Source organism: Lissotriton vulgaris, chromosome 7 (assembly GCF_964263255.1).
Source record: "Lissotriton vulgaris chromosome 7, aLisVul1.2, whole genome shotgun sequence".
NCBI lineage: Eukaryota > Metazoa > Chordata > Amphibia > Caudata > Salamandridae > Lissotriton > Lissotriton vulgaris.
The window spans coordinates 1,027,928,935-1,027,950,193 of NC_141695.1; the positions used below are offsets into that span (position 1 = coordinate 1,027,928,935).

A 21,259-nucleotide genomic window follows, 5' to 3' on the forward strand; every position below is an offset into this window, starting at 1 on the left:
CTACTATAAACAGATAATTTCTCCACGGGACAGTGTATGTCAGGCCAGGGTTAAGTGATATTTTCCTGCGTGGCGAACGTGTCATAAAATATTCAAATTGGGCACCTGGTCTAGTCTCTCCCCATGAGCCATGAGTCGAGGAACAATTGAAGACTCGGACTGGACTGGACCTGCGTTGCTTTGCAACTTGCGTGGGCAACAAACCATTAAACTAACTCAGGTCTCCTGGTCACAAAGTGGCAAATCAGAATACATTACAATTCCATATGGTTTGGGGCACAAAAGGGTACACATGTGGCATTGCAGACTTGCTGCAAGCTAAATTTGCTGAAAGAAGCAAAACAAGAAAACACACTAGAACAGACTTTCAAATACGAAAACAGAAAAACAAAACGCAAACAATGCATCAGTCCAAACATTGCTAATACCAAATGTAGAGGATGTCCAGAATATGAGAAAAGTGAATAGGGTGGATTTATAATTGCAATGCATTCTTGATACTAGTGGATGTGAAGTTCACTGCACACATGTGATACAAAAGTATCTGCATGAAGTGGGATAAATAAATTAAAAAACACAATCTATTACATTTTAGTCCATGAACTGACATCTCGCAGCTTGGTGCGCAATGTTTACTTTTGGGGAAATAAAAGTGAAAATAGAATTAATTTGAATGTGATGTTTCGCTTTAGAAGTGAATGAATGCTCTATGGAAAGCCACAGCTGCGCACATTTAAAACAGGGAAGTTCCTGATTGAATGGATGACCGTCGATCAATTATTTAGTTAGAAACGCATATAACATTCAAGACCGGCACAACCGATTCTAGGTGGTACCAGTGAATGGGGTGTAACCTGCAGACTACGACAATCATACATCGATCTATTGGAAGAGTTTGTTAACACCCCCAAACTGCGAGCGTCAGCGTACACTCACTGTGATGTCATATACCCATGTCTTCCTAAATCTTGTTCTTAGTCTGAGAATCTGACACCTGCAGTGTGTGTCCGGGGCCCCTGTGCAAGGGGGCCCCCATGGTGCTGCTTGGGAAGCAAAAGTAGCAGTAAACAGGGTTCAGGTGGCCGATCGGACTTCCGGGCGCCGGTGCCACTGCACCTGCTGTACCTGCTGCATCGCTGTTAGCCCCTGGCTAACTTGTTGATGGAAGAACTTTGTTTAGTGGGTGAAATGGGAGGAAAATAGGGCGCAGTATATCGTACGAATTTTAACTTAGCACCAACAAGATAGTTTATGTAATTTGGCCCATCGCAGGTTTCCATTGGCAAGGATAGTAGCAAAAACCTCTCTTACAATTTTATACATTTCTGCTACGTCCCCGATTAATTAAAAAAAAAAAGTGGCTAAATAGCTCATAAGATATGTGCTCTATTAATACATGTATTTTGTTTCTTGGAAGCACAGTTGTGCAGCTCTTGCATTCTGTTTATTGTTCAAGGCCCAGATTACACCAGCTCCCACACATGAAAAGGATTAATCGGATCCTATGACTAATGATGCCCTTGCCTCTTGGCCTTTCTTTTATCAGAACTATGCAGAGGATCCTTTATTTTAAACTTTCAAATAAGGTGTGCCGACCAAGCAACAGCCCGTATATTCTTCACTCGCAGAACGTATCAAATTTCTATTGAATCTTGACCTGACATTGAACTACAGCCCTAAAGTCCTTCTCCTGTGTCCCTCTGCCCAGTGGGGTCCTACAGCTGGACAAGTCAAGATGTCACGAGAGATGCAATAAGCATTTGCAATGCAGTAGGTCTCGCATTTACATGACTTTCAGCTATTGGCATTGTAAATGACAATGCCTTTTATTTATGTTTTAAAAACAAAAATAAAAGGCATTGTCATTTACAATGTCAATAGCTTAACGCCTTAACCGCGGCGGTTTTTCCGCCACGGTGCGGGCGTTCTATTGAGCCGTTGCCTGACGGCAGCACCCGCGAGGCCGACGGGAGCACGGAACGGGTTAAAGTCATGTAAATGCGAGACCTACTGCTTTGCAAATGCCCGTGTTCTCTGTTTGTGACACCATGATCTGCAGCATTCATGGTATGGCTGCAGTGCATCGGAAACTTAAGTGTATCAACTGCATTTAATTTGTTGTTCGGACACTAGACCATTGGTTAAAAAACAAAGAAAGAAAATATTCGTTTTCCCAACAGGCGTGGCGACATGATATAGTGTAAGTGTGAAACCTGCATGGTATCTGTTGTGAAGGAGGCAGCTTTGCTCCATATTTCTAAGTTTATGAGGTGAGGGATTCGCTCATGCTCTGAGGTGGAGGACTAGTGGGTATATTATTAGGTTAATGGGAGTATGGAGATGGCTCAAGGTGGTAGGACACTTGGTTTGTCTCCAATACATCACGCCCCTTGTATATATGCAGTGACGTGGAGGAGACAACCCATGTCTGCTGGCCCAAGGAGGTGGGGGCTGAGGGAGGACACAGGCCCTCACACAAACCTGTTGTCTGTGTGTGCTGTGTAGTTTTCGAGGTATGTATCCTTGGCATCCCAGACAGTGTGGTCTCTCGCCCCGTGAAGGTGGCAGCAGTGCCATGTTGAGATTTCCGCTTTTACCCACTTAAGTAGAAGGGACTGGGAATTTTAAAGCCATTGCTATACAAGATTTTATGAACATACACCAGGTTTATGAATTTAATGACACATGTGTTCCTATATGTGCACGGCAGGATCCCCAAGAGACATTGCAAGGGATCAGTGGGTACAACCCAGCCTGTGGCATCCAGCTAAAACTGCCTGATCTCCGGGCAGGCCCCACCATATGGCAAGACTCTTCCCGGGAAAATATTGTGGATACATGAGGGAGTGAGATAGGTTTGATGTGGATGGTTAAATTGAGTGAACTTCAGGTGGGGGTTCCTGGACACTGTACGAACATATTCCAGGGCAACAGACCGTTAGAGCATGGTCCTTGTTCGTGGCCAATTTGTATTTGAGGGTAGAGAAACTTGTGATACAGTCATCCAGAAATGCTTTATATTTCACTGCAGTTGCTCGTCTATCATTAAAGTGAACGAGCATTGGCATAGCCAATAGGTCTCGCCTTTGGGACCTTATAAGTGTTTAGCCATGCAACAGTTGATGTTGTTGCGCCAAGGATATTGTACTGGATAACTAAACACTTATACGGTCCCAAAGGCGAAACCTATTGGCTATGCCAATGCTTGTTCTGTATTGCTGTTTAATTTTCTTATGGACAAATTGCATGGGGAAACTGCATTTTGGGACCCCCCCTTCTTTTTTTACAGCCCCTGCTTTTCGCATCTCCCTGAAACTTTCCAGGAAGGAGATGAAGTAGATTAGACTTTTTTGGAAAGTTTCGTGAAGATTTGTTAGACAGGGTTAAACTTATTAGCAAGCCAAAAAATACATTTCCTATGGAAACATGGTCCTAACTAAAATTACCCAATGCAACTTCAATTTGGGAATATATATATATATATATATATATATATATATATATATATATATATATATATATATATATATATATACATACACCACGGCTGTTCTCCTTTCTCCTTTCGACATAGGAGAAAGGAGAACAGCCGTGGTGTATTTTGAAGAGGCTGCCTGCCTCGTCACGGACCGCCTTCTTTGAGTGGCTGGGATAGGCGCTGCAAGCAAGTGTGTGTGTGTGTATACATACACACACACACACCCATATATACACACACATATATGTACATATATATACTGAAAAAAACAAAGTTTACAGGAACGTTATAGTTAGGCTTCAGATTTCACTCGCACAAAACCAGTGAAATTCAGCAGCTATAGTTACCTGAGCTAACTATAACTTACACCTCCACAATGCACTGCTTATGAACTCACATATTACATCACTCGTGACATGGTCAGTGACATCATTGATGATGTCTCAAATTACATCACTGATGACATCATCCACAGAACCACTCGCACAACCACTCACACCGCCCATACTTCCTCTCATATGCCCTCTCACAAACCCACACAAGAGAACAAGGCTTGGGGCTCAGGGTATTCCTGTCTTGCCCCCTTTTCTTTTTTTCACTTTTTTGGGGACTCGGCAAAGCCAAGTCCCAAGATGGCTAACAACACTTCCTGGTTGAAGTGTTGGCAGCCAATCAGAGTTCTGCATTTCCCTGCCTGAGGTCGTCATTTTTTGCGATTATTCGCACAGGACCCGTAGCCCTACATATCACCATCTTGATTCTCTTAAATTTCTCAACAACTACTGAACTGATTTACACCAAATAATTGCATATGTGATCTGTGTAACCAAATCTATCTTTCTGCCAAATTTGGTGTAATTCTGTCCAGTGGTTCAGACTGCAGGATCAACTAAATGTCCTAGGGGAATTGACATGAGAAAACACACGTATTTTTACCTCCCTTTTTCTCAGCTACCCCTTGATGGATCGCCCAAAACTTGTGATGCACATCAAGATTCAATGGGGCACTTTCTAGGGAAAATTTTGCGAAGATTTACCAAACTGCATCAAAGATAAAGGCAAGGCAAAAATGCTTTTCCTATGGAAACATGGTTTTAACTATAAGTACCTTCTGGTGAATATATATATATTCGCACTAGATGGTTCCTTTTCTCCCCGATTTGGCGCTGCTTGGCAGGTGCGTAGCTCTCGCAGTTGAACCACACCGCTAACAAATCCAACAACGTTTCGAAAAACAAGACCATTAAGCCGCAACTCCAGTCATTTATTCCTGAAAGTTAATTTATTCTTAAATCAATTTTTAGTCTTAGTACAGACTTAAACCAACGCGTTTCGGTTGCTCCGTCTACCTTGTTCACGGTTAATTCATAAGGTGATTATACACAGTTTAAAAACACTTCTCTACAGGAAGCCGTGATTACCCAGCTTCCTGTTTGTCACGAAAGGAGGAAAGGCTACCCCAGAGGATTCTGGGCTCTGTAGTCCTCTCACTTCTTTTGCGACCTAAATCATTATGAATGCAACAGTTGATCTTAATTTTGCAACACATTATTTCTTGTTCAGGGGAAAACACCATTGTTAATATTGCCCAATTATTTCAAGAAGTTGATTTTCAAATAAACATATGTTGTAACATATGATTTATATAACCAATATCAATAAAGTTTTTTATCAATAAAGTTTTTCCTTTTCTTCCTTTAGTGGGCTATTGCTATTGTCTTTTCGCATAGTGATATTTATTATCCATAAATCAAGCCCTCCAGTGGGCACATATTTTTGGTGTTTTGTGTTCCTCATTTTACCTGAACAGTGTTATGCTCTGTCTTTCCCTCCTTGTTGCAATCATACTCAAAACAGAAAAACGAAGCCAATTGTTTAAGTTCACAAATGTATATACAGTTCTTCCGACTGATTCAGTCCGAAAGGTGTCATGGTGCGGAAGTTCAGAATTTGACGTGACTCCTTTTGAAGTAAGATTTTCTCTCGGTGGCCACCTCTATCGGATAAAGGCAATGTTTCTATCCCAAAAAACTTTAAAAGTTTCCAATTTCCGTTATGGTGAATTTCCATATGCTTTGCTACAGCATTGTTTCTGTCTTTGTTTACTGTAGCACGAACATGTTCAAGTATTCGTTTCTTTTTTTTTTGTTTTAATATTTTATTGAAAAGAAAAAACAGAGAACAGCAGAGTCATCATTCAGCAAGCAAGCAATGCAATACAGAATCAAATAGAATGGGCATACACAGAAATAAATCAGTTAAGGATCATTATATCGTCTCGGTCTAGCCTTATCTAATGCCATTTCCACAGAGGGGGAGGTACAGTTCTCGCAAGTATTCGTTTCTTTAATTCACATATAGTGCTCCCTACATATTTTAGCTTGCAGGGGCATTCTATGATGTAAATTGTGTACTGACTCTTACATGTAATCAGTTCTTTTATTTGCCAGACTTTGTTGTTTGCTATAGTTATTTCTTTTGTAGGTTTGGCGATCTCACAAACTTTACAGTTATGGCACTTTAAGAATCCCTTTGTTTTCAGCCAAGTTGTTTTCAAATTTTTATTTCTGAAATGGCTGTGGACCTGTTGATCTTTTACGTTTCTGGCTCTCCTGTACGTTATTACTGGATGTGTCCCCATTTTTTCTCCAACTGTGGTATCCAACTGCAGAATCTTCCAATTTTTCCTTATTATTTGTGCTATATTTCCGGACTCTTGACTATAGTCCAGAATTAGCCTTATGGGTTCCTCTTTTGAGCTATTTTTCTAATTTTTTGGCATGAGGCACTCCATTCTCGGTTTATCTTTAGCTCTCTTCCAGCTCTTATTTATCATTTTCTTACCATATTTCCTTTGCTAGAAGCGCTTTATCGTTCCTGCGCTGTGTTTCTTCCATTCATTTTCCTCACTGCAGATTCTTCGCAGACGGAGGAATTCCCCGTAGGGGATACTTGAGATCAATGATGGTTGATGGAAGCTTGTTGCTTCCAGAGTTGCATTGGTCGCTGTCGCTTTTCGATGTAAGGTTGTCTCCACGCAATTATCCTTCACATACACTTCTGTATCCCGGAATACCACCTTGCTCTTGCTCTGTTCATAGGTAAATTTTAAACCTGGAGTACTCGTGTTCAGAAATTCATTTGCTGGAACTCCATCTCACTTCCATCCCAAATGATGAAAAGATCGTCTATAAACCTTTTCCAGGTAACTATGTGTTTGGTGAATCGCTCATTATTGCTGTTCCAAGTCACCTGTTGTTCCCACCAGCCCTTAACTACGCACGCATAGCTTGGGCTGAAGAAAAAGCCCATTGCAGCTCCATTTTGATGAGGACATACCCTACTTTATAGTAAGTATAGCAGACTCTTTGCTATGTAAGAGTAAAACATTCCTTGATAAACGTAGATAGTAATAAGTGTTCTTTTTGAACCCATATTAGGATTATGATGAGAATTTGCCCACAAGCACCTACGCAGTAATAACTAGGGGTACTATTGGAGTTTTTAAAGGTATGTCTATAAGTCTCCCATGATATTGGGAAGAGTGATGAGCATGTATGAATGTTTCGTCTCTCACATGGCTGGGGAGGGTAAGGTATAATAGTATGGATGCAAGAAAGAGGAAACACGAGAAGAGAGGTTTCCACCACCTTTTATAATAAGGGGAACCTGCAAACAGCACAGGAGTCAATGTAAATATTATCTCTATTAGATGAAATGTTATATAATATGCGAAGTAATGTAACTACTGAGATGAAATTAAAAATAGTGAATTGTGTGATTCTATGTAAACGTTTGTCAAGGATGGATAGTGATTATGTTTTCCTTTCTTATAAAAAAAAATATATTTTCAGAATACTGTGTTTTAATTGTCCTGAGGAAGGTGGAGCGCACAGCAGGATCCACCGAAACGCGTCGACATGTATAAATTTGTATGGTTTTAACAAAGGATTGTTTTTGGCATTGTTTGTATGGTATTTTGTTTTATGATATATGAACTTATCAAGTAACATACAATTGTATACCCTTACAAGTAGTATATGTACACTTGATTGGTATCTTCAAATGTTTTTAAATCCTTCTTTTTAATAATAAAAAAAACTGAATGATATATACACCTTGGCAGCGTAATATATATATGTTCCTAGTTTGTAAGTGCTTTTGTGGTTTCACTTAAGGTGTGGGGCTCAGAGTAAATGAGAGGATGACTGAGGACCATCTTTGACTAAGAGATCCCTAGAATATCAGGAAAACGATATTGGAGGCGGTTGTATGATAATTTTAACTATAATCAAGGGAACCTTCTTGTTTTATTGAACTACTTACCCTGTTCCCTTGTGGCAAAAATGGTTACTCTCCTTTTTTCCCACAATATAATAGTTACAGTTTTGCAGAAGTACTCAAATGGAAAACCTTTGCAGGTGGAAGAGTAATATAAGTGTAATATAAATCTGCATTAGCACATTACCTTTCTTTCTCCATGGCACCAATATTTTTTGGCCATGGAGGTACTGATGAAAACTAGACCGTCATCAAACACACATATCGGTTCCTTCAACCACCTCTAGTGTACAAACACACTTGCTACTCCCCTTGCCAATGTAGTATTTCTTTCCAAATGTGTAATATTGGGTGAATTTATTTTGGGAAAAGTGAAGATTTTAATGATGCATAGGGTCATAATTGATGAATCAATGATTTTGCCCTTGAAATGAATTTACTGAGTCATTTTGAAATGTAATTAATACTGTGAAGTGGTTTTGCCACATTTTTTTTATTTTTTATTTTTAAACTTTATTTTTGTCATTTTGCAAGTGCAATACAATAAGACAGCACAGTGACATATTTCAACGAAAGCAGTCCTGTATGATTCACAGTGGGTAGGAGTGCATTTCCCACGCAGAGATAAGAGTGGGTAAAAAAGAAAAATGAAAACAAACATTACACGTCCTCTCAAAGATACATAACTCAGTACAGGGCAAGGCAGTATCACATGTTACAGAACCCTCGTAACAGATCATATGCAGTCCTACACAGTTTGACAATGTCGACACCGTCTTCCAAACAGTACATTACATCGCAGCCGATATCCTCTAAACAATCAACTACTATCAGGCATGCCTCCAACTTCCTCCAGTCCAACCCCCGCTTGTACCTCCTCATCTATTGTGGTATCTCCCTGTTGTGGTATATAGTCCTGTAGTGGCCCCCAGATGTCCTTAGGCCTCAAGGACATGGGCTGTGTTTCGGCATAAATTCCAACCTGGTCCTGGCAGTATATCATGTCCTGTAGCCATTCTTTATATTTCGGGGCCCTCCCCCTCCCCCATTTGCATGCAAGTCGCCGCTTAGCCAGCAACAGGGCTATATCTAATAACTTTCTGTTTCCTTTAGGTATGTGTGAAGTATACCCAAGCAGGAGGATTATGGGATCCATATCAAAGGTCAAATTTAACATCTTCTCCAGAGCACCATGGATTTCCTCCCAATAGTGCCATATCTGTGGGCATTCCCATGACAAATGGAAAAATCCAGCCCCTGTCTGTCTACATCTCTCACAACAGTCAGTGTCAGCTAATTTGAACCTATACTTCCTGGCAGGCGTATAATATACCCTATGCAAGAATTTATAATGAATAATCTTAAAGCAGCAGCTCGAGGTGATACGTCCGGTAACTTCACAACAGTATTCCCATTGCTCATCAGTGAGCTCCTGCCCTAAGTCGACGTTCTAGTGCCCCCTGGCATTCCCCACCACCTCTGGAATGTGTGTGCGATAGCTGCTATATATTCTCGATTCCAAGTGTGAACTGTCAGCGCTGCCCAATAAAACATTCAGTGGAGGGACTACCTCCGGTTCTCGCGGGTAGTCTGAGAGGAGTTGTTTCATTCATTCCTGCAGTCGTACACAATAAAAAATGTCTAGGGGTGTGGGGACAGTATCTCTAAAGAATTGCTCCTTGGAACGAAACATCCCATCAAGAAACAGATCTCCCCAAAGTGTTATGTGAAGACGCTTGCACATGTTTTGGAAGCCAGTTTCTTGTATCACATTCACTCTAGGGTGATAGGTCAGGGGCAAGCGTGGCGCATACAGCAAAGGGATCTGCAATTTATGCAGTATTCTCTGCCATGCATCTATAGTACAGGACACCGTGGTAGGTGGTGTCTTAAGGACTGTAGCCGGACCATGGACATCACCATTAAGCGGCAACGGTCGTGCAATCCAGTCCTCCACCGCTATCTGCGGCATATATCGAGTAGGTGTAATCCAATGATATACGTAATGCGCCTGAGCACTGAGATAGTATGCCTCCATATCTGGGACGACAAAGCCCCCTTTGCCATATGGCTGGGTCAGAACAGTCCACTTAAGCCTCGGCTAGTGACCTCCCCAGACTGGCCTAATCAATTCCGATTTCAGGGTTTTGAAGAAATACGCTCCCGGATGATAGGGTATTTTGAGGAAGAAGTATAAAAAACAAGGCAGTATGACCATTTTAATAAGCAAGACTCTGCCAGCCATTGATAAAGTCAATGCGATCCAGTGGGTGATGGTATCCTTCAATTGCATCATGGTCGTACCATAATTCATCCGTATTGTCTCCTCTTTATCTCTCGAGATCTGGACCCCCAGGTATTTCAGATCAGATTGGCACCATTCTAACGGATACTCTAAGGGGAATTCAGATACAGCGGGTGTTAGTGAGAAAAATTGGGACTTGCTCCAATTAATAGTTATACCCAACAGTCTACCAAAACTACACATTCGAGTAGCAATGCGTTGAGTCTGAGCTGGGGATCCGCGACGTATAACGTCACATCGTCCGTGTACAGAGATTTGACGTTGGAAGCATCGTAACGCACTTTCCTGGTGCAACTGTCGTAACTGGCATGCCAGTGCTCTATTGCTATTGCAAAAAGGAGGGGCGACAGTGGACACCCCTGCCGAGTGCCTCTAGTGATGGATAGGCTGGACGAGAGGTGGCCATTTACAAGCACCCTCGCAGTAGGTTTATTGTATAATAACTGCATCCATGTAAGGAAAACGGGTGGGAAACCCATCTTTCGCAATAAAGTGAAAAGGTAGCTCCATTCCACCAAGTCGAAAGCGTTGGAGGCATTCAAGAACACTGCAGCAAGTGGGAAGTCTGGTGCTACCGTTTGGATGAGGGAGAAAAGAGTACGGAGGTTATGACTGGTCGCTCTAGACGGGACAAAACCTGACTGATCTTTAAGTACAATTTGTGTCATGAGCAGAGACAATCGAGTGGCAAGGACTTTGGCCAAAATCTTTGCATCACAATTAATTAGGGACAAGGGACGATAGGAATCGCAGTCTTTAGGGTCTTTGCCAGGCTTCAACAGGGATGTGATCACTACTTCACGCATTGTTTGTGGTAAAATACTCTTGTCAAATGAATCTTCAAAGACTTAGCGTAATACCTGCGCCATTACATCTATGAAGCATTTGTAGAACTCAGCCGGTATACCATCTAAACCCGGCGCCTTCCCATTCTTCAGGGACATGATTGCCTCCCTGATTTCGTCCAGTTCTATTGGGGCGCTTAAAAATTTTCTATGAACATCACTCAGCCAACATAGGGCCACGTCCCCCAAGTAACCATCATATTCCATGGCGTCCGAGGCCCGCGTGGTGTACATCTGTTCATAGTGTGCGCCTAAAGTGTTCATGAGATGAGCATTGTCCCTACATGCCACTCCATTCTGATCATTAAGCTCAAGGATAGTGTTATCTCCTCGAGCCTTCCGTATGACCCCGGATAATGCTTTTCCTGACCTTTCCCCTTCTCCGTATTTACGGGCGACCCAATATTTGTTACGAAATTTCAACTCCCTTGCCACTTCCTCCTCATATTCTGACAACTGATTTCTAAACTCTTCTTGCACAATGGCTCCATTCCCCCTCTGCATTCTACGCTCTAACTCTTTCAAGTCTCCCTCCAGCCTGCGGATCGTGCGTTGGATGTCTCGCAGTACTCCACACCCTTTCGCTATGCACCATCCACGGACTGTGACCGTAAAGGCCTCCCATACCATAGCAACGCTGTCAACAGTGCCCTTATTTAGTGGAAAAAAGTCCAGTATATCTCCCTTCAGCTCTTCCCGAAATGCCATATCTAGTAAAGCAGTAGGTTGTAATCTCCATACAGGAGGTCTGGGACAGTCACACCCAGGCACCCGCAGTTCAACTAGTACTGGGCAATGATTGGAATATGCACAGGCCAAGTGCTTCGCAGCGGTGATACCTACAGCCAGACCCCTTGCTAGAAAACAGTAGTCCAGCCGTGCCCAAATGCCTGTGTATGAAGTGAAATGTGTGCCCTCCAGTTTCATGGGATGCATATGCCTCCAGCTGTCAATCAGTGACCCGTCTTCAACTATACCTTGCAGAGCCTCCCTTGCTTTGGTGTGATAGTGTGCCAGACCATCTTCCCTGTCCAATGCAGGCACCAAAGCCACTATAAATCTCCCCCCCCAAATCACCTGCGTAGAGCCAACATCAAGTACCTTGCCCCATATCATTGCAAAGAATTCTGGCGTATCTGTATTGGGGGCATAGCAATTTACGATAGTAATCGTTCCTTCTCCCAGCCTCCCCCATATTATGACATACCTCCCTGAGGTGTCCACCATTTGGCCAATCAGGATAAAGGGGACTGACCGTTTAATCAGTATTGCCACACCTATGGCGTATGAGGAGTAAGACGAGAATTATCTACCACCTGCCCACCTACTGGCAAAGGAAGGGCTAGACTGTGGAGGAATGTGTGTTTCCTGCAACAATATTATGTGTGACTTGTGTCTGTCAAGGTATGAGAGGACCTGTCTACCTTTGCGTGCATCATTAAGGCCTCTAACATTCCAGGAAAGTAACGTAAGAGATGTATCAGGTGAGTCGCCCATCAGTTATCTGAGAAATGCATCCTAAGCGGGTCAACAAATCGTGCATGAGGTCTGCCCCTCCCACCCCACCATGTCGTCCTGAAGTGTGATCTCGTGCATCCGTGCCGTCTAAATCATAACAATCATCCCCCTCCTCCACCCTCCTCCCGGAGGCGTGCCGCATATAACAAGGCGTAATCAATTTGTGCTGCTCGCAATTTTTTCTTGACCTCTATGAATTTGCGCCTTTCTTCCAGTACTATTGGAGTAAAGTCCGGAAAAATGGAGACAGAAACCCCATTGTACACCAATTCTTGTTTGGCGCACGCTGCACGTAGGGCCACATCACGGTCGCGATAATTTAGTAGGTGTGCAATGATAGGTCTCGAAGGACAGCCAGGTTTTGGTTTGGGCCCGAGCGACCGATGTGCTCGTTCTACGATTAGATGTGTGGAGAATGCCTCAGACCCAATGGACGTTAATAGTAGCTTCTCAATGTAGTCCTCCATGTGCCCAGTGTCTGTGGATTCCGGAATGCCCGTAACGCGTATATTGTTGTGCCGACTACGGGCTTCCAAATCTTCATTCTTTGCTACGATGACACGCAATAGCTTATCCATTCTTGCCAATTGTGTTGCATGACCTGCAGTGAGATCGTCAGTGTCCGATATCAGCCTCTCGGTCTCCTTAAGGCGTTCCTCATGTTGGTCCACCTTATGTACAATGGCATCCATTCTGGAGGACATGCAGTCCACCTTGTCGACAACTGTAGCAAACCCTTGCTTCATTTCCTGTAAAATCTGCCTCATGTCCAAGTCGGGGGATGTCGCGCATTGCCCGGCATTTCCGCAGTGGCCAGTTCCACATCAGCTGAGCCCGGCTTAAGCCCTTTTTTTTCGCAGCCTCAAAGTTGAGTTTAGGCTGTCGGTGTCTGGCTTCCCCATAGAGTCCCCTACTCAGGGCTTTCGTAGGTCAGCCACCGCCACACAGCGCAGGTTCCTCTTTGGCACCATCTGCAGCACAGAGCCACGGCGAGAGTAGAGGCAGTATCTGCAAAGTCGCTATCTGTTGACCTTGTGCCGGCCGTAGGTCACAGAACACCGCACCGCCCTGTCAGGCGTAGCCACAGCTTCAGTCTGAACCTCAGTGCGACATGCCTATCCACACCAGTCCTCAGCTTAGAGGCCGCACAACACCAATATACCTCTATTTTCAGGATCACCACGCTGGCGGCGGGGGTCCGGTAATGCGCCCAGCACAGTACAGGCATCCAGTTTCAGGTCTACAGGCCTTCACACATCAGTCGGCCTGTTCGTTGCCCAAGCAAGCCATTTAGTGGGCACCATCACAGTTCAGACATAGCACAGCGAGGAAGGTGGAAGGGGGGGAAGGTGGACTAGCAGCCCCCGCATACTGACCTTTCTATTAGCCAAATGCTAATGCCAATATCCGCTGTGCCGCTTCACCACCGCCACCGCTTGTCGTCCTCTGCACCTGCGGCCTGAACAGCAATCTCCGTCTTGGCCTACACAGCCCTCCTTTGTAGCCGCTAGTACTCCAATGCGCCCGTGTGCCTCCCAGCCATTTCCAGCCTCACCGTCGCAGCAGGGCGTCTCTCTCACCAGCCTCCGCATTCTTCGGGGGGGGTCGCGAGTTCCGAGCACCTCAGGCTGGTGCCTCGAGAATTCACCCACAGTAGCTCGCCGCAGGTTACCCAATATGTCTGCCACCCTGATTTGCAACCGCTCATAAGCCTCAGTGGCGGACGTTATTCCTGTAAAGTTGCTGGGCTTTCAACATTGCAGCTGCCTGCAGGATCCCACACTGCGAGCAGACAACCCGTTTCCGCTATCACTGCCGGGTTACAGCCAAACATGTCATCGGTTATCTCCAGCTTACCAGCCAAATCGACTGCCGCGGCCTAGGCACCTCGTGTTAGACCGCGGTCTTTCCCAGTAGCAGTCTCCGCCTTCCGCAGTCGCACCTCTCCGGCAGCAATCCCGGGCAATTCCGTCCCGCGCCAGTTCTCAGGGACGAAGCATCGGAGCAATTTGACACTTTCACCGAGGAAGGATGGCAGGTCAATGAATCCTCCGGTGTAGTTGAAGCGAAGTTGCAACCCAGTTTTTAAGGATAAATGTCGGATCAGTTCTCCAGGAAGCAGGAGCCTCACGCAAGCGCGGCCATTCTGCTTGCCCGCCCTCTAGCGCCCCCGGTTTTGCCACATTTTCATGTGAGAAGCCGTTTCTTTGAATGACAATTCAGTTTCTGGTGTTCTACTTATCTTGCCCCTGCTCATTCCCCATCCGAATCAGTGCCCTGCTGCAAACCATCCCTCCTCTTGTTTCTGTGGATCACCAAGTGAATGACGTCAAGGATTCAAGGATGAATAACTTTGTTAGGAAGTGTGTATTATGAATGAAGCTTTCATCATGTACCCAAATTATCATATTCAAGGACTTCCGCTGGAATTTCGGCTGAAGGCATGCTAATTCTATGAGCTATTGTTTAAGAAATGTTTAATTTTGTGCTCAACATCTCCGGAGTGCAGTTGCTGAGAGAAAAGGTGGAAGATTTCTCTTACCTTAAGAATTGGGTTAGTACTAAAAATATTACTTTGTTGTTTCTGATTTGCCAATGCGAACTTAACCATGATCATACATGCTGAATTTGCAGAATCTATTAATAGGCAGTGTGATTTATGTATAAAAACTCTTGGTCTTTGGAATCATGGGGGTCATTTTTATAGCTGCCTCTAGGGCTGCTAGGGAGAGTTCTAATTTGTTTCCCTGATACTATGTCCATTTGACTTAGATTTTCTCTTGGCAATGCTGTTAGTACTCTTCATGGGTTTGATTTGGGATTTTATCTAGACTTGAATAATTGGGTCTAAGTTTTGTGACTTTGTATTACTGTATATGGACCTTCATGGCAACTCATACATTTTTCTCTGTACCACATTTATTAGTAATTTTGCAATAAATACATTTTTACCTTACTGTTTTTATCTAGAATTCAATTATTAATGCTTCCTCGTTTATTTTGTTTTATTCTGCGGAAATGTATATTGTTTTATGGGAAGTGTAGTCTCTAACCGTTAGATCTATTAGAGATTCTGGAGCCAAATTAATTGAGTGCAAATTCAGGTGATCAAAACATTGGGGTTTGGGTAATTATTAGAGTTTGGCTCCCACACCAAAAGAAAATTTGTGAGAATTTCCAAGATAGAAAGCTACCTGCATGGGCTATAACATTTCACAGAGCCTGTGTTTCTGGTTGTTCACACAGGATCTCCAAATAAAACCCACAAACTTTCCAGCCCGCCTTTCCCCAAAACCTGCAAAGGCAAAAATTTTAATATTTTGGCAGAATTTACAAATTCAAAAATCTTATTACGCGGGTATATTTCCACCAATTTGCCCTCGTAAATGTGTTTATTTGCACCCCTAGCTTGAATTCCGTAACCAAAAACATTAGTAATACAATTAGTTTAAGATTATCTCCCTGAAGCTAGAATTTTATAATTCTTTTTAAACCATCTATTTTTCAGCCATTAAAAATTTGGAGACACCTTAAGTTTGTCCAAGTGGACGAAAACAAAAAAAAAGTAGAATAGCCTGGCAAAAAATGCTTACCTGCAATTTTCCATCGTTCTACATGAGGGGGGGGGGGGGGGGGAGCAAAGAGTTTTCTAAAAAAAAAACTAAACACGTTATTTTGTGAAATGGAAGGAAGTATTTACCGTCATAAACAACGAGTCTACACAAATTTCTGTGTTCAGGTTCCAGACATGTTTCCAAAATGTTTTCTAAAGTCCGATAGAAGAGCTTTGCTTGTTGGACGCGATCTTCGCTGCTAAACGCTGCACTGGATAGGTTTGACATCTCACGCAAGGATGCCAATGGCGTTGCATATTCCACAATACAATAATGTGGCTTCCGAAATAAAAGAGAAAATGTAAAATGTTAATAAAACTTAAGTATGTGTGCAATTGCAACAGGGTTATTTTTGTTACAGTTATTTCAAAACAATATAACTTCTAGACGTGCAGAAATACAAAGGTGCAACAGTAGACAGTTGTTATTACTGAACAGTCCAAAACATGCTCACATAATACAGGAATATTACATAATAGATTTTAGTCAAAGTTAACGCATCAATTATTTTTGAGCTGTTGAACCAAACATCCATGAATCTAGGGAAAGACACGAAACTGTACTTGAAGTCTAACAACCTAGAGCAATGATTCTGAAGACAGAAAGAAAGACATCATGCATTAAGAAAAGGCATTCATTTATATATGTGGTATTTGTATAGCGCAAACCCAGTCAAATGCAGAGAAAGAATCTGAGTGACTCTGGACAGAGTGTGCTGGGGTTTGGTGTGGGCTATTTACTGTGTTATGATGTATTATTCTTGGAAGAGTTGTCTCTTCGGCTCTTTTTGAGAGCCACTGGAGATGATGAGCTTTTGAGCCAGGGAAGTGAGTATGCCAGTTGTGAAGGCTTTGTAGACGATACAGCTGGCAATTTATAATAATGGAACATGTGTTTTTCGTGTTCTAGTTAATTAATCCATCATGATGGCCATTTACAAAGGTATGGGAGGATATGCTTTGCAAAGTGTAAACTTTGATTATAAGATTATGCTTGTGCATAAATAGCATTTTTTGATGATTGCGGCACATTTCATTGCGGTCCATATTAATATACAAACTGCATAAACAATATATGCATCTCCTTGTAATTTACATACAAAAAAGTGACCCCTTTTGCATACCCGGTAGACTTAGGAAAATTCCCCAAACTGTTTCCATTTCACTTTTCATTTATTTAGTTTTTCTTCTACATGACACCACGTCCTACACATATCACATCTATATGTAAATTGTATTTTATTTTAATTGCATTTATATAGCGATTACTACCCCTGACGAGGCGTCAAAGTGCTTTTTCAGCAAGTCGCATGCTACTCCAGGAACCCATAAAGAATTAGTGGTGAATTAGCATAGTGAAAATATGAAAGTAATTTGAGTGGTGAATATGCTAGTCAGTTAATTGGATTGAGAAAGATAGAGGAGGGCTAGAGAAGGGAAAAAGGTTTGCATCTATATAGCGCTTGATACCCTTAATGAGGTGTTGAAGTGCTCTTTGGCGAGTAGTACGCTACTTTGGAACCCAGAAAGGATTAGTGCCGGATTAGTATAGTGAAAATATGAAAGAGATTTGAATGGTGGATATGTTAGTCAGTTATTTGGATGGAGAAGGATAGTGAAGGGATAGAGAAGGGAAAAAGGTTTGCATTTATATAGTGCTTGCTACCCCTGATGGGGTGTTGAAGCGCTTTTTCGGTGAGTAGCGCATTACTTCGGAACCCATAAAGGATTAGAAGTGAATTAGTATAGTGAAAATATGAAAGTAATTTCAGTGGTGGATATGTTAGTCAGATTATTTGGATTGAGAAGGATAGTGGAGGGAAGGAGAAGGGGAAACATGGTTTGCATTTATATAGCACTTGCTACCCCTGATGGGGGGTTGCAGTGTTTTTTTCGGCGAGTAGCACGCTACTCTGGAACCCATACAGTGTTAGTGGTGAATTAGTATAGTGAAATATGAAAGTAATTTGAGTGGTGGGTTTGTTAGTCAGTTATTTGGATTGAGAAGGATAGCGAAGGGGTAGATGAGGTAAAAAGGTTTGCATTTATATAGCGCCTGCTACCCCTGATGAGCTGTTGGAATGCTTTTTCGGTGAGTAGCACACTTCTCTGAAAGGCATAAAGGATAAGTGGTGAATTATAGGGTAGTGCATTGGATATGCTGAATTAGAAAAAAAGTAATAAATAAGTAAAAGTAATAAATATATAGATCCAAAATAAATAAAGATATAGATCCATAAGTACATGGACGGCATATAGATGCATAAAGGAAGGATGTTGTTCTGTGATATTTTTGCAAATAGGTTCTGCAAATCATGGTCTAAAGATGAAAGCCCAACATGGCAGCTGGACTCAAAATAAGATAACCCAAAGTATTCAGTCAGCTTTAGTGGCGGTTCCTCTGCTAAGTCGGAGGAGTGTTGCCCCACTGCCCTCAGAGCAGTTAAAAAAGGAAAAATAAAATGATAATAACACAAAGTTATTATTATTATATTTTTCCGTACTAGCTCATTTCTCGGGGCGGACTGTGGTGTGGCTGGGCTGTGCAGAGCAGGGCGAGGAGGGGTAAGAACTTTCTGAATGTGCATGACGGTTTGGCCGGCCAAACCATAATGCGCACTTTGCATGTTCTCCACTGTGCTACAATGCACAGCCTAGTTGGAGAACATGCAGAGGCTCATAGTCCCTGTCTGAGTGCCAAACCACTGAGCTCAGACCAATCACAACGCTGCTGTCATGGTGACAACAGCGTCGTGACTGGCTCAGGGGAGCCTGAGTGCTACCTGCTTCGGACCGGGAATCAGAAGAGACAAGGAGAGGTGGTGTTGTGGCGACAGTACCCAGGTAAGTGATTTTTTTTTCACTTGTTCTCCCAACCCGCTCCCCACCACACCTTTCCTGTTCGGTTGCAGCTGATCAGCTTTAACAAATCAGATGCCCAACATCGTACTCAAGTGCCTAGTGAGCACAGTCTGGAGCATGACCCATTAAACGAAGGACGTGACCTTGTGCAGTGCCCAGCAACTAGCCAACAGTGCCCACTATTAACAGTCTGAAGATGTTCTCCTTCCCCAATGTATTCTTGGTATGGATTGTGGCTGTTTCCACTGTAGAATAATGAATAGCCACACCCTCTACTAAATATCGAGGCTCTAATTCCCACTGGCCATCTTGTGCGTCCATTGGCCCCTAAAAGACATGTTGTTTTGTTGGATGTGAGGGTAATCTGGATCTGAGCCGAGGACAACAGACCCATGATTATGGTTACACTAATGCCCAGATTACTAGTTGCACGGTATAGGTAGCGTGCAAACTCTTCTTCCATAATTAGCACTACAGTAAGTTAACACCCCACAAATACCTTGCAATATGTGTTGACCTGGGTTCACTAGATCACACATAGTTATCCTTTTTCCATGGGGTTTAACACACACATTTCATACCTTTTCTCAGTGGTGGTGGGAGGGTAAATGTGTGCGAAGGTTGGTGTTTGCTGGGGGACAGGGATCGGTTTGAGGAGTGTGGTAAAAGGTAAGGGGAGAATGTTGGCTGCAGAGGGAGAACTATACGCTCCCTTGTGCCTAGTCTGAGGGTTCGGCGGGAGCCCATAGTACAGGGTTGGGCTTCAATCCAGATATTTCCCTATGCGATTCTACTGGCCAGATTTTTGGTCTGGTAGAGCAGGGTGCGGGACAAACAACCCACACATGATTGGGTAGCCCAGAATTGCACACAGGAATTCTGCTCCGCTCTACTCATATTCATAATGGGGCCCTATATGTGAAAGACCAGACACAAAAATGCATATTATTTTTCAAGTGTCAGTCAGTCCTGGTTTTAAATGTGCGAACGTCACATTCCAAATTGTAATTCTGTAATATTGGTAAATTACATTTTCCATCCCTCCAATCTCAGTTCTTCCCCCCGATGCTTGCCGCCATAGCTCATTCCTCATCTCTAGGGCAATACTGCCAATGGCAAGGCCCACACACCTCACAACATGGCAGACAAAGTACAAGACGTCTGCAGTCTTTCTGTTCACAGACTTTACAATTTACCTCAGTTTTCCGGGGCATTTCTCAAACAACTCTTGATTAATTTAAACGAAAAAAAATAGCATTGAAGACAACAGAGAAATATGTAATGTTGATCGAGCAGGCGTTTTATTTTTGGTAGTAAAAGGAAAAATTCACTAAGGGACTTAAAATGACAAGCATTTAAAATGCAATAGGTCCCGCATTATTTAAGTTTGAGCTATTGGCATTGCTAAATATTGCAACACCAATTTCAACTTAAGTCTATAAATTGTAGGCCAAAAAAATGTGTATTTATTTTTGTAGCAATGGTGGCATGCTGCGCTTTATTTTAATATGTTTAAAAGTAAAGTGTGTCATAATGCGATTGCTACAATAGTTAATTGTGGATGCGTTAACAATTGATGTGTGTACTGATGGGTGTTGGTGTATGTGCCTGTAGAAATTGTGCACTGATGGCTGGTGGCGTGTGTGCTTGGTGAAAGTATGCACTGCCGACTGGTGGTGTGTGTGTGCCTGGTGGAAGCGTGCACTGACGGCTGGTGGTGTGTGTGCCTGGTGAAAGTGTGCACAGATGCCTGGTAGTATGTTCCTGGTGAAAGCGTGCACTGACGGCGGTGGTGTGTGTGTGCCTGGTGAAAGCATGCACTGACGGCTGGTGGTGTGTGTGTGCCTTGTGAAAACCTGCACTGATGTCTGGTGGTGTGTGTGCCTGGTGAAAGCGTGCACTGACGTCTGGTGGTGTGGGCCTGATGGAAAAGTGCACTAACGGCTGGTGGTGTTTGTGCCCGGTGAAAGCATGCACTGACGGCTGGTGGTGTTTGTGCCCGGTGAAAGCGTGCACTGAGGACTGATAGTGTCTGTGCCTAGTGAAAGTGTGCACTGTCGGTGTGGTTGTGTGTGTGTGTGGTTGTGTGTGTGGTTGTATGTGTGTGGTTGTGTGTGTGGTTGTGTGTGTGTGGTTGTGTGTGTTTCTGGTTTGGTGTGGTGTGGTTGGGTGTGGTTGTGTGTATGTGTGGTTGTGTGTGTGGTTGTGTTTGAGTGTGGGGTGGTGTGTGTGTGGTTGTGTGTGTGGTTGTGTGTGTGTATGTGGTTGTGTGTGTGTGGTTGTGTGTGTGTGGTTGTGGTTGTGTGTGTTCTGTATGTGGTTGTGTGTGTGGTTGGATGTGAATCATGGGCAGTGTC

At 43.2% G+C, this 21,259-nt stretch overlaps 1 protein-coding gene across 1 annotated transcript in view; it reads right to left on the reverse strand.

Annotated features, from left to right (window-relative positions):
* Positions 1-21,259, reverse strand: part of STING1 (stimulator of interferon response cGAMP interactor 1) — a 249,506-nt gene that overhangs the window by 15,644 nt on the left and 212,603 nt on the right. Inside the window, exon 6 of the mRNA XM_086928840.1 lies at positions 16,128-16,320. Within this exon, the coding sequence (XP_086784966.1) occupies positions 16,128-16,320 (193 nt within the window). The remainder of the gene's footprint in view (positions 1-16,127; positions 16,321-21,259) is intronic.